This window comes from Mandrillus leucophaeus, unplaced genomic scaffold (genome assembly GCF_000951045.1).
Source record: "Mandrillus leucophaeus isolate KB7577 unplaced genomic scaffold, Mleu.le_1.0 Scaffold383, whole genome shotgun sequence".
In the NCBI taxonomy this organism is placed as follows: domain Eukaryota; kingdom Metazoa; phylum Chordata; class Mammalia; order Primates; family Cercopithecidae; genus Mandrillus; species Mandrillus leucophaeus.
The window spans coordinates 855,592-868,423 of NW_012104065.1; the positions used below are offsets into that span (position 1 = coordinate 855,592).

Sequence of the window (12,832 nt, forward strand, 5' to 3'; positions counted from 1 at the left end):
TTAATAGCTTGGCTGAATACGAATAGGACCTCTAAGTTAGAAATATCTTTCCTTTCAAATCTTGAAAACATTGCTTCACTGACTTCAAATATTTAATCTGTTTTCCACCAAATTTACAATAGAATTATTTTATCTTGTAATTTTTTTTTTTTTTTTTTGTAGGTGTTACAGTTCGAGTGCCTCAAACAACCACGTATGTTGTAAACAATGGACTAACCCTGGGATCCACAGGACCTCAGCTCACAGTGCATCACCGACCACCACAAGTGCATACTGTAAGTGTTGATGCTTGGTTTTGTAAAATTCTCAACTGTAAAGGTATAAAATATTATTGTAGTTGGCATTTTTCTTTAAAGTGGTTATATCCAAGGGAATTGTTAGGTCTTTCTGCTTTTTCAGAAGTTTATTTCTAAAAATTGATCTTAAACCATTATGAGCAAATGTTCATAGGGATGATGATCATTTAGAATCATTGAGTTTGCTTGTGGTGTACAGTATACAAAAACAGGTCCACAGTTGGGGTATATGAAGTGAAATATAGACCATTTCTAATTCATAGTTAAATTAAAAAGGACGTTTTTCCATGTGTTAATTTTATTCTTTTGTTTTAAACTATGCCACGTCTAACTGCTACATTGTCATCAATTGTTTTAAAGAATCCAATGATATTGGGATTCATTAGTTAAGAGGCAGCAGAGATAACCAAAGATTTCTCCTTAGATTTAGCCTCCAAAACAATGTCACATTATCCTGTGACACAATTTTGTCAGTGTTTGACTGGTATGAAATATCATCATAATGACGATGATGTTCCAGTATTAGAAAAGACAGTAGGACTTCCTAAAGTTAGAGTCACGTTTTTTTCATCATCTGGCCTTAACCTACCTTTCCAGATTTTTCTTCATGTACCCTATATCCAAGAAAAAGTTAATACTTGTTGTCCATATGTCCCCTCACTTTCCTGTCCACATGCCTTTGCTCATGCTTTATTTTTGGCTGAAAGGTACATGATTATTTCTGCATCTCTAGATCCTATCTTTCACAGTTCAGTTTAAATATCACCTTTTTTTTGTAAATTGGCCAAGAATATAGTACACATTCAGTGTTAATACGCTTATTTATAAGAATATGCTGTTGTCTTATATTGCAAAATAACTTAAAAATGAAAGTATAGTTGTATTCTCCAATTTTATATGATCTTGATTGCCATACATGACATTTTAGAATGTTATACTGAAGTGATAATCTGTAATATAGATAATTCAATCATAAATTATTTTGTTAGAAGTAGGTCATTATTTCCGTGTTCCTCAAAATGATGTTCCATCAGCAGGGGCTTTTTATTTCCTAAGAAAAACTCAAAATATTTTAGGTCTAGGAAGTAGAGCAGGAATAACCTCAGCATCATTGTTTGTGGCATCATTCATTACAAAACCCCAAATAGAACTTGCCAAATTTGATATGGTGTTTGGTATTTCCTAGAATTCTTGATGTAAAATGATATCTCTATGTATGTTCTCTAAGGTGTTTTAATTCTAACATTCTAAAATGTTCTTTTTGCGATCATTATAAATCAGTGTGACTTGTTTTTTTAGGAGCCGCCACGCCCTGTGCACCCAGCACCCTTACCAGAAGCTCCACAACCACAGCGTGTGCCCCCAGAAGCTGCCAGCACATCTCTGCCTCAGAAGCCACACTTGAAGTTAGCACGAGTTCAGAGTCAAAATGGCATAGTACTGTCATGGAGTGTCCTGGAGGTGGATCGAAGCTGTGCCACTGTTGATAGCTACCATCTCTATGCTTACCATGAGGAACCTAGTGCCACCGTGCCCTCACAATGGAAAAAGATAGGGGAAGTCAAGGCACTTCCCTTGCCCATGGCATGTACTCTCACCCAGTTTGTATCTGGTAGCAAATACTACTTTGCAGTACGAGCCAAGGATATTTATGGACGTTTTGGGCCTTTCTGTGATCCTCAGTCAACAGATGTGATCTCTTCTACCCAGAGCAGTTAAACCTTGGAGCCTTTATATTTTCCTCTTTTAAAATTTCCACCTTTTGGTCTTGTTTTTAATCTTGTGCATGATACCCCATGTAAAATCCACCTTGTGCAAGATTTCTTGGACAGATGTGTGTATACACTACATTTGTTTATAAACAGAAGCAAAATAAACTCAGCCCACAAAGCTAGAATCTTTTCCTGGACAGTTTAGGCTTTGGGGTTTGGAAATGTAAATGTGTACCTTGCTTTAGTTTTGAGGCTGGGGAATATGTGTGGGTGTTTATGTGTGTTTTTCCCTATGTATGTGTTACTGCATTGGAGTCTCCCATTTTTATTCTCAAATTTACCTCTTAAAGTACGAAGTAGTAGATCAAAGGATCTGAGATGTGTAACTGGCATGACTCTGCTTTTAAAGGATCTGTAGGATCATTTTAGTTAAATGGTTTAAACAGAATCAAAACAAAACCCAAAGAAATGAATTAAAAACAAAATGGCTAAATAGTTTAAAATAGGTTGATTCGAACACAGGAAAGGATCTATTTGTTGTTTCTTTTGTCTGGTCTCCTAAGTTGTTAATTAGGTTAAAAAAGATCTGCAGTGGCCCCCTCCCTTTCCTGATCTGGCTTTTACATTTATTTTGTGCCTTAAAGATTAACTACAAAAATAAACATGGCCAAAAATAAATAAATAAACATGGCCATATGTCCATGGTTGCTTACTCTTCCCTTGCAGCCTTTTTACCCTTGATTCCTTGCACACCTCCTCAAGTAATTTTTTTTTTTTTTTTTTTAGATGGAGTTTCGCTCTTGTTGCCCAGGCTAGAGTGCAGTGGCACAGTCTCAGCTCACTGCAACCTCTGCCTCCTCGGTTCAAGCAATTCTCCTGTCTCAGCCTCCCAAGTAGCTGGGATTACAGGTGCCCGTCACCAAGCCTGGCTAATTTTTGTATTTTTAGTAGAGATGGGGTTTCACCATGTTGGCCAGGCTGGTCTCAAACTCCTGACCTTAGGTGATCCACCTGCCTCGGCCTCCCAAAGTGCTGGGATTACTGTTGTGAGCCACCGTGCCCAGCCTACTCAAGTGATTTTTAAACCAAGGTGTGTGTGTGTACATGGAGGTATTTGTACACACACGCACACATGCGCATGCACAGTCTCATCTTAGCCGGGCATGGTGATGGCATCACATTTAACTCCAAAAATTTGACGTGCTATTTTCTTCTAAAACTGTAGATGCTTTTATTTTTGGTCACTATTTAACTTTGTGTAAAGTGGACCAAGAGAAAACCATATTGTGGAAGAAAATTTTTCACATGTTTTAGTATCCGTGTTGCACACTGTGTTAGAGATTATGAAAATGATTCTAGTTCAGTTTATCACCCAAAGCTATCACCCAATACTAATTCCTTAGTATTCTTTCAAAGGAAGCAAATAGAAAGATTCACAATATAGAATGAGCTAAAATATCAAGGAGAAAGTTTCATTTCCTCTTTATTCCCACATCGTCCTTCCTGTTTTAACCTTTTAACTTTGTTTTGATGGTGCCAAGTTGAGTCTGATGTACCCATTGTTAGCTTTGGATAGAATTTAAAGTATATCCCAAAATTAGCCGGGCATGTTGGTGCATGCCTGTAACCTCAGCTGCTCAGGAGGCAAGGAGAATCGCTTGAACCCGGAAGGCGGAGGTTGCAATGAGCTGAGATTGCACCGTTGCACTTCAGCCTGGGAGACGAGCGAAACTCTGTCTCAAAAAAAAAGAATTTAAAGTATATTCTTTGAGGTCATTTTATGTAACAATTAGATACAACCTCCTGTGTATCTCTCTGTTCCTCTTCAAAGTTATTAAAATTCAGCTTAGGTCATGGATTTTTAATATGAGGGGCAGCTGTACTGGTTTCAGGTAGGTGTTTTGAGTGTAGATAGTTTAGGACTGGAGGGCTGGGTTAAGTTTTAGGAGTGAGAATGTACTTGAGAATATTTTGAAAGGAATTTATGAAGTTTGTGAAATAACTTACAAGTCCTCTTCCTTTGCAATATTTGAATTCCATTTTTCTACCTTCTCAAAATAGTCATTCATTTTTCCTAGAATTGCAGGAGGGAGCTCTCTCTTTTATTAATGTTGTTTGTTTGCAACTTTAATGGCTTGTAACAGGAAGTTTTCTAGTTGTAATGAAAACTCTTTAGAGACTTTTGACTGGTCAGTATACTATCATCTGAGGTGTAAGATTTGATTCATGATGAAGAAAGCCTATAGATTGCCAAAAAATTAATGCTCCAAATCTCCTTGCACTCTCAGAAAATGAGACCACAAAGGAGTATGCTATACATCAAATTTGCCAACCAACTATGTAGATATTACTCATTCTAGGACTAATGATGATGGTAAAGAAGTTGGCAACGAAAATTTTAAAAGGAAGGAGTCGGTGATCTTCTAGATGTATATGAACACCTGTCTATATCTGCATGTGTATGTTTTGACCTGCAGTGGTTGCAGTGTTGATTATGTGTTCAAGATTATTCCTGTCTACAAAATTGAAGGCCCTTGTTCAAATTGTTCTTTATTGGGTGTTTTTATGGTAACGTGGTTACAATTTTCTTACATAACCTACAAAAGGTTCTCTTGATGAACATTTTTATTTATATTTACTAATTTTTTTAAAAAAGCTTTCATAGCATTATTTAATCAGATGAAGAAAGCCCAGTAGAATTTTAAAAAAAAATCATTATCCTAGCCTATATTATGTTTTCTGTCAAAGGAAAACAAATTCTCAAATAGCAGTTCTAAAAATAGATTTACCAAAGTAAAATAATTACTTAAAATGTTTTATTCCAGTTGGAAGGAAGGTACAGGGAGAGATCGCAATTATTTAGGGGAAAAGTATATTTATTATAAGATGGTGTACTCAAATTAGCCTACCATGGCACGTAGGGGCAGCAGCTATATTAGATTTACTAGAGGTGCTAGGTTAGAACACTAGGTTTTTATTGAGGCAGGTTTTAATATTGATAGATGCTTTTTGTTTGGTTTGCTGCTTCTGGGAGAGAGAATGGAGGACTTAAGTAGTAAGTAGCTACTGATAACAGACTTTCTAGTAGCAGTTTCCACTCCGCGGTTAACTTTTTAGTTTCATAGTATCTTTTCACAAAGTATTACAAATAAGCTACAAATTGCATTTTGGGAATGCAAGTTTTACTACATTTTTAGCCTGGCAATATTTGTGTAGGTATTGCCTTATTGGAAATTCTGGAAACCTGATACTGCAACCTGCAATGTAGGATGTTTGTATGGCATTTAAAGATAACGGTGATGTTTATTATTCTATACTTTGCATTCTGTGAGAGTAATTTTCACTGTCTTAAGTGTGAGTAAGCCTCTTCTAAAAATCCTGTTCTTGTCAAGAAATTTATAAATCACATACAAAGACATCTGTTGTTAACAGTTAATTTTATGAGGTAACTATATCCTTCTATTTCTCTGGATTCATTTTTTAAAAATATGCAGAATACTGCATACTGTTTAAGATAATATATACATTTATGAGAGAAGTGGAGAGCTTTCTTCCTTGAAAAGTCGGTATTTGTTGAGAGATCATTTACCTCACAGAGAGGTGTTCCCCACTCCCATCCCCATTGCCAGATAATAAATACTTTGAAAAAGTGACCTAAAACAGCTTGAATCTTAGGTGCATCTATCTGCAGACCTCCTTAAGTAGGCTGCGTCTTACAGTTCTCTTACTGCATTGGGTAAGTGTTAACTTTGTTGTTTGTTCTTTTGCTTTAAATATTCTCCAAATTACCATTTATGCAACAAGGTCAGGGTTAATACTGCATGGTATTCATTTATCTTGTTTCATGAACTTTCCAGTACTGTACAAGGTTAACAAAGTAATGCCTGTGGTATCCTCATCTCTCACTTTTTTACACTGTGATCTTAGCACAGTAAGGTACTGCAAAGACCTTCCTTCCAAATGTTCTCCCTGACTTTACTTCTTGGGCCAATTCAGTATCCTCAACATCCTATGATTTTGTTGTTTTATCACTGACCTGTGGTTGGCCTGTTTTATCCTAATTTCCAGAAAAATCAAGTCCTAGTATTTGCAATATCAAATAACTGTCTAAAACCAATGTGTGATTCTACCTTCCTTATTATTTTTACTGGGCAAATGCCCTATTATTTTTTTTTTTTTTTTTTAACTTTTGGGACACACACACAAATCAGCAATTCTCATGAAGCGTTTGTTGGCGTGGCAGACTTGTCTAATTCCTGAAACTCATTCATCCCCTTGAGCCAGCCAATGGGGAGGAATAGGATAATGCAAACACATGTTTTGTTTTCTCATTTTCAAATAATTTACCATGTTAAAATAAACTTTTCTTTGTTTTTTATTTGTAGAGTCAGCTAAGTACCCATATTTAAATGCTGTCTTTATCATTTTTTTGAGGTTTTTGTTTTTGTCTGTTTCTTTGTTTTGTTTTTGTAAATAAGGTAACTGGGCAATCAAACACCTTTTGGGGATTCTGGCTTTAGTATTTTATCAGCCATTTCAAAATTAAATATAAAAATCCTTTGTAAGTAACTTGCATCCTAATTTTTCTTTATTGCAGTTGAAAGTGTAAATAATAAGACAATGTAAGTAAGACCTTCCTAATGTCTAATACAAACTGGGCTGTAGCAAGTGGCCCTATTTTTATTAGGGTTTTGAAGGTTTGTATGTGTGTATGTGTGTGTGTGTGTGTGCGTGTGTGTGTTTTTCTTTTTTAAATGTATAGTAGAGTGGTGTCTGTATAAGTGTTAACTGTAGTGGGGTTTTGTCCAGCAAGCCTGAAATTTATACTTTGAAATAAAACTACTGGGTTTTTAACATTCTGAGTACTCTGTTTAATTCTGGTTATTCACCCTTGTGGCTTTTTTCTTTCTTTTTTAAGAATCTTCCGCCTTGTTTAAAGTCACCCATTACATACTATGTGGTGTGGCTTATTTAACCTACTTTGCAATTCCATGGCACTCAGATCACATGTAACTCTCCAACTTTGAAAGAAAGTTGCTATGCAGGGTTGCTGCCAGCTTGTATAGGTGCTTTTGGCTTATAGGAGGCAACAGTAAGGTTTACTATATTGTATGCCTAACCTACACCACAAAAGGACTCAACTGATGCCTGTTAATGACCCGAAAAATCACTACAATCACTAACTACTACTAGAGGTTCCTTTGAAAACGAAGCTCCAGCGTCCCCTAGGGTTTTGTCATTAGGCATATTCATCCAGGGAAACAGGAAAGAGCATAGGAGGAGTACAGATTCTTATGGGCCGGGCATTCGTCTCAGGTTCCAGTGGCTAGAATTGTCATGTGGCACAACTATCTGAGGGACACTGGGAGATGTGGTCTGTGTGAGCAGGCATGAAAGGAGAATATGAATTCTGCTGAATGAAGGAGCAGTTTCTGCCATACCCTCTTGTGTATTAGCATGTATACTGAAGCTTAGTGTTATTTATATATATAACATTTCTTCTACAGTGCTCTACCTTATAGCGAGTGCTTGCTGTAAAAACAACAAAGTCAGTGGAAAACGAAAGTGACAAATGAATTTAATATATTTTATTGCATAATTCTGATGGGAAAAACATAGCTAAAATAGTGCCTTTGGTTTCTTATTTACAGCCTTCTAGTCTGTCATCTCCCTCCTTCATTTCATGTCACGTTTCAAAATTGGTTTCATGGTAATAAAATCAAAGTTGTAGACCTCTGGCATGCCCTGATGTAGAGTTTTGTTGAAACGGTTCCAGCGAAAAACAGGGAGGCCACCTTGTACTGTGGGGCCACTTATGGCATAGGATGTGTACTGAGATGCTAGGTAGATATCTGCCACCTGGAAAGAGAGAGGAGGAGGACATTTTAGAAAAATCATTTGGCAAAAAATTAAACCCATGGCCTTTCCCACTCCCCCAACTACCAAAGTCATAATATGAGCTTTTTTTTTTTTTTTTTTTGAGACGGATTTTCGCTCTTGTTGCCCAGGCAGGAGTGCAGTGGCACAATGTCGGCTCACTGCAACCTCTGCCTCCCAGGTTCAGCAGAGATGGGGTTTTGCCTTGTTGGTCAAGCTGGTCTCGAACTCCTGATCTCAGGTGATCCACCTGCCTCAGCCTCCCAAAGTGCTGGGATTACAGGCATGAGCCACTGCGCCAGGCTGCCTTCTTTAAAACAAAATTTTCTTGCCATTTTTCACACTGTCTTTGTATGATGTAGTCTTCTGTATACATTTGGCATCAAATGTCAATCAACTAGAAGTGTGTGAAATGAACAGTGTAGCCAAAAGCAAGCTATGAAGTCAGATTACTCATTCAGAATTCTCGCTCCAAAGCTCATTTAAAGATCACTTAACCCCTCTATGAGTCAGTGTTCTCCTTTGTAAAAAGGGCTGATAACCCTACTTCATAGAGTTGGCATGAGGATTAATGCAAGCAATGCTCAAAGCAATGCCTAGAATAGATGACGTCCTCAGAAAAAGTTGTTATTAATCAGGGTGGTAACGAGTCTTAAAGTAGATGGAGCTCACTGTCAAAAATTGAGGGCCATGGTTCTCAAAAACACCTAACCACTGACTAGCAGTGGATCCTAATCTTAGAGGGGAAGGAGAATCTCTTCTGATTTTCCCCATAAAGAGAGAAATTATATTTTTAAAGAATATCCTTCAACAGAAACTTTTTGATAAAAACAATTGTAGGCCTCTGTCTCCAGAAGTGAGATTTGGTAGAGGGAAGCTTGGCTTGAGTTCTCCCAGGCAAGGCAGCACAGGTGATTTTCTTGGTGTATTCTGTGATAGATACAAACTTCACACATTTGACTGAATGTTTGCAAATACCATTTTAAAAAAGGAACACAAAAACATTCATAAGGGTTTCATCTGTGCCAGCTTCTCTACATCTACCTTTTTTTTTTTTTTAAATGTTAACATTGAGAATCATTACGGTTAAAAGCTTTGCCTTCATCACATAGCTAAAAAGAAGGTTGAGCTGGAACTCAAGATACTTTAAAGCATTTCCTGTTTAGGTATTAGGCTGATAGAGAATAATGTATAACTGGGGTCAGCATTCCTATAATTTTTGGAGCCAAAGACCGAATACACAGTTTACCCTGACGGGTTTCTTCCAGAATTTAGGACAGGTGGTGAAATGGAAAGACATACACCCAAGCCAAGACTGCAAAAGGATGTAGTAGCATAATCTGCCAACCAAATGCCTCATACCCTCAGACATCCCAAATCCAGTGGTGAGCAGGTAAATTTTTAACAACCATCTTTCTGAGGAAAAAAGTTCCTGATTTCCATAATGTAAATACTTTCACTTGACTGGTTTCAAACTATCAACATGATGTCAACTAACAATTGGTTCCTGCCTGTCTATGAGCTGGCTTTAGCACACCACTGCAAACCTACTTATTACTTATATTTTGAGACACATTACAGCATTTATCAATTCTAACGTTGTGAAAAACCTCTGTGCTTTAGGCATCTTGTCCAAACTTGCTCCTTCGGCTAAATTCGATTCATGTTTAACATGGAATCACAGTGCTTGAATAATATGTTCTTTGGACTTTGGGCCAGTCTGGTAAAACTTAAGACAACAATATCGTCATTATGGCTGTACACATTTACAAATAACTCAACACTGTTCTAAACATTTTACAGAGATGAAAGGCTTATTCTTCAGAACGCCGTATGAGGTAAGTACTGTTATATCCATTTTACAGATGAAGAAACAGAGACATGATGGAATTATGTGATTTACTACTAAATGGCAGAGCAGCGACTTGAAGTTAGATAATAGGACCTACCACCAGAATCTCTGAAAGAGCTGATTCCTGGGTTGAGTTTATGGTTAGAGCCATTACTGTGCTTCCTGCCTGTGCAACTTTGCCTTTGGAGAGGCCTGTGTGCTGGTGGGAATTACATTCAAAAGCCAATAGCATGTTACCTTCGTGTCATAACAACCTCCGGGACTTGGGTTAGGTGAGTTCAGGTCCTCACGGCAGCAGATGGTATTACAGGGGTCACCCTTACTGTAAGGATCCTTCTTATAATCTAGGAAACAGAGAGAGATGGGGAAGAGAGTGAGTATTGGCTATTCGGAGACACTTCTCCACAGTAAGGTTTTGGGGCCTGTTAAAGCCTAGATAATCAGAGAGTGTACCCCCACAGGCCTCCTCAGCCCAGCCTGCTTCCAGAGAGACATCTGCCTTGGCTTGTGAGGAAGGAGTAAGTCCTTGGCCCCAGGCCCAGCCTGCTCTTAAGAACCTTACACAGTGAAAAATGGATGGGAGAGAGAACCAGATAAATGTGCATCAGTTGTTTGACTTTGATGCTGTTCATCAAAAAAGAAATACAAATTTGACTTTGATGCTGTTCATAAAAAAAAATGAGGTATTTATGAATAATTTTTGTTTTATTAGCTGCTGTTATCCTTGGAAAGAAACTTGTGTTTGGAGAAAAATTTTAAATGACCCTGTATGAGTTATTTCTTCTGTGTCTTACAGATGACTTTTTTCAATTACAAAATGTATAGACTCTTCTCTTTCATTTTATAAAGGAGGCCAAAGCTCTATTATTGAGTATAAAATGTATAATATTAGTTAAATACTTAAATAACTTCTTGTAATTCCTTCTAGTACAGAGATGATAAACTTACATGGATTCTTTATCCATAGGGAAGAAAAGGAGTTTTGAAGAATGATTCTTGAGAAATATGCTACGTACTGTTGTATCGCATGATATATTTCATGGATGCCACATCAGTCACTTTCCCTTGGTCACGCCGGAAGATTTTGGCTCGTGGCGCTAAATCATAAGAGTAGTCCAAGCCCAGCTTCTGAACTAACAGTGGATAGCCACTCCAGTTGTAGATCTTTTCATGGAAAGGAATATTGTAGGAGGGCCAATATCCTGATTTGGAATGGAAGGGAAGTAAGGGAGGGATTGACAGGGAAGGAGACAGAAAAGGAGAGAGAGCAAAAGAAATGTTATCCGTGTTCATTTAGTTTGAAAATGGGCACAGGTGTTTCATTACAAAATAAGGTATAGAAAATAAAGCTTTTTGCATGCGAACCCTGGCAGCCAAACAGCCTTTTAAATTTCCTAAATCAGCACACCTCTAGATTATTTCATTAGGGGAAGAAGAGCATCAGAATTCTCTGGTTTCCACCCAAAATTATTAATCTCTCAGCCAAAAAATAACCATATTCTTTATAGAGCAAAATAAAGTATAATGCAAGGCGATCTGGGGAGCTCATCTAAGTGGATTTAGTTACTGAAATGCCAAGAAATGGCTGTTCACAATGTGGCCCTATAAAGGAAGATGTCAAATGGTAATCACAATGTAGTGGAAGAACATAGCACTGGGAATAGAAAGCCTGAATTCTAGGCTCAGGGCTTAAGAAGTAGGTCTTAGGCAACTTCATTTGTTTTGTTTTGTTTCTGTTTTTTTGAAAGACGTCAATGGGGAGGGAGAGGAGAAGTCCATAATGTGAGGGGATTGGGGATGATCTTGTAGGTTACATTAGGTTTTTAATTCCTTTGACTCTAAACATTTATAAAGGCTCAGCTTCATTCAAAGCTTCATAGTGTGTGAAGGCCACATAGCCTACTAGTCACTGAGCACCAAATATGTGACACAGCTCTCTCTGGTAAAAGCAGAATTTCAGAAACATCCTAGATTACACTGGTCTGGGTTATTGCCTACAGAACAGTCAAGGAATGTCTCCACCATTCAGGGTTCTCTCCCACCTCCACATTCTCTCCTGGCCCTTGTCTGCCTTTCTCCTTTGTATTGTTGTACAGGACCTCCTCTTTAGGGGTGAGGTTACTGAGACAAAAAGTAAATGATAAGACATTCAGCCTTGCTAATTCTGAGAGCCAGCATCAGAAGAACTGAGGTATCGATGACATTGAAATTATAGAAGAAAAACAGATTTGTTGCTAAAACATATCTAGGTTATATAGACTCAGGAATTCGATTGCCTGGATTTGAAGCCTGGTTCTGCCATTATTACGTATGTGACCTTGAACAAATTGCTTGTCCTCCTCTGTGCCTCAGTTTCTTCATCTTCATTAAGTATTCAGCATTAAGCATCTTCATAAGCATAAGCATGAAATGCATTCAGATGGAGTGCTTAATTATAGTATCTAATACTTGGTAAACATTAGATTATTATTATATTTCTCTTTGTGAAAACAGCTCAAATGAATAATGAAAATGTCTGCTTTATACTTCACATTTCATGAAGCTTCATGATTTAAAACAGAGCAACTTGGCCTGGTGCAGTGACTGACACCTGTAACCCCAGCACTTTGGGAGGCTGAAGCAGGTGGATTGCTTGAGTTCTTAAGTTCAAGACCAGGCTGGACAATATGGCAAGACCCTGCCTCTTTAATAAAATATGAAAAAAATAGCCAGGCATCGGGGTGCACACCTGTGGTCCCAGCGACTCGGGAGGCTGAGGCCCAAGAACTGCTTGAACCCGAGAGGCGAAGGTTGCAGGGAGCCGAGATCACGCAGCTGCCCTCTAGCCTGGATGACAAAGTGAGACCCTGTCTCAAAATAAAAAAAAAAAATAGGGCGACTTGTTTAATCTCACAACAACCTGATGATGTGTAAGTATTATCATCCCTTTTTTGAACAGAAGAAACAGTTTCAGAGAGGTCAGATGTCTTCCTTGCCTCACAAAACTTGACTGAATACAGGCCTTCTAACTAAAACATCCAGGGCTTCTATCACCATACCACAGTTGCTTAAATATGCTAGGAGGTGTGCCCACCCCCCACCCCGACCCCCCCGCC

General features: G+C 38.0%; 2 protein-coding genes across 4 annotated transcripts in view; one reads left to right on the forward strand and one right to left on the reverse strand.

The window, feature by feature from the left end:
- The window catches only part of ATF7IP (activating transcription factor 7 interacting protein), a 141,507-nt gene extending 134,643 nt beyond the window's left edge, over window positions 1–6,864 (forward strand). For all 3 annotated transcript variants that reach the window (XM_011990790.1, XM_011990791.1, XM_011990789.1), the window contains exon 15: window positions 1,596–6,864. In XM_011990790.1, coding sequence (XP_011846180.1) covers window positions 1,596–2,015 — 420 coding nt within the window. In that variant the 3' untranslated portion in view covers window positions 2,016–6,864. The remainder of the gene's footprint in view (window positions 1–1,595) is intronic.
- Window positions 6,865–7,569: 705 nt separating this feature from the next.
- Window positions 7,570–12,832, reverse strand: part of PLBD1 (phospholipase B domain containing 1) — a 54,150-nt gene continuing 48,887 nt past the window's right edge. The window contains exons 9-11 of the mRNA XM_011990792.1: window positions 10,754–10,939; window positions 9,975–10,081; window positions 7,570–7,867 (exon numbers count right to left, since the gene is read on the reverse strand). Of these exons, the coding sequence (XP_011846182.1) occupies window positions 7,685–7,867; window positions 9,975–10,081; window positions 10,754–10,939 (476 nt within the window). The 3' untranslated portion in view covers window positions 7,570–7,684. The remainder of the gene's footprint in view (window positions 7,868–9,974; window positions 10,082–10,753; window positions 10,940–12,832) is intronic.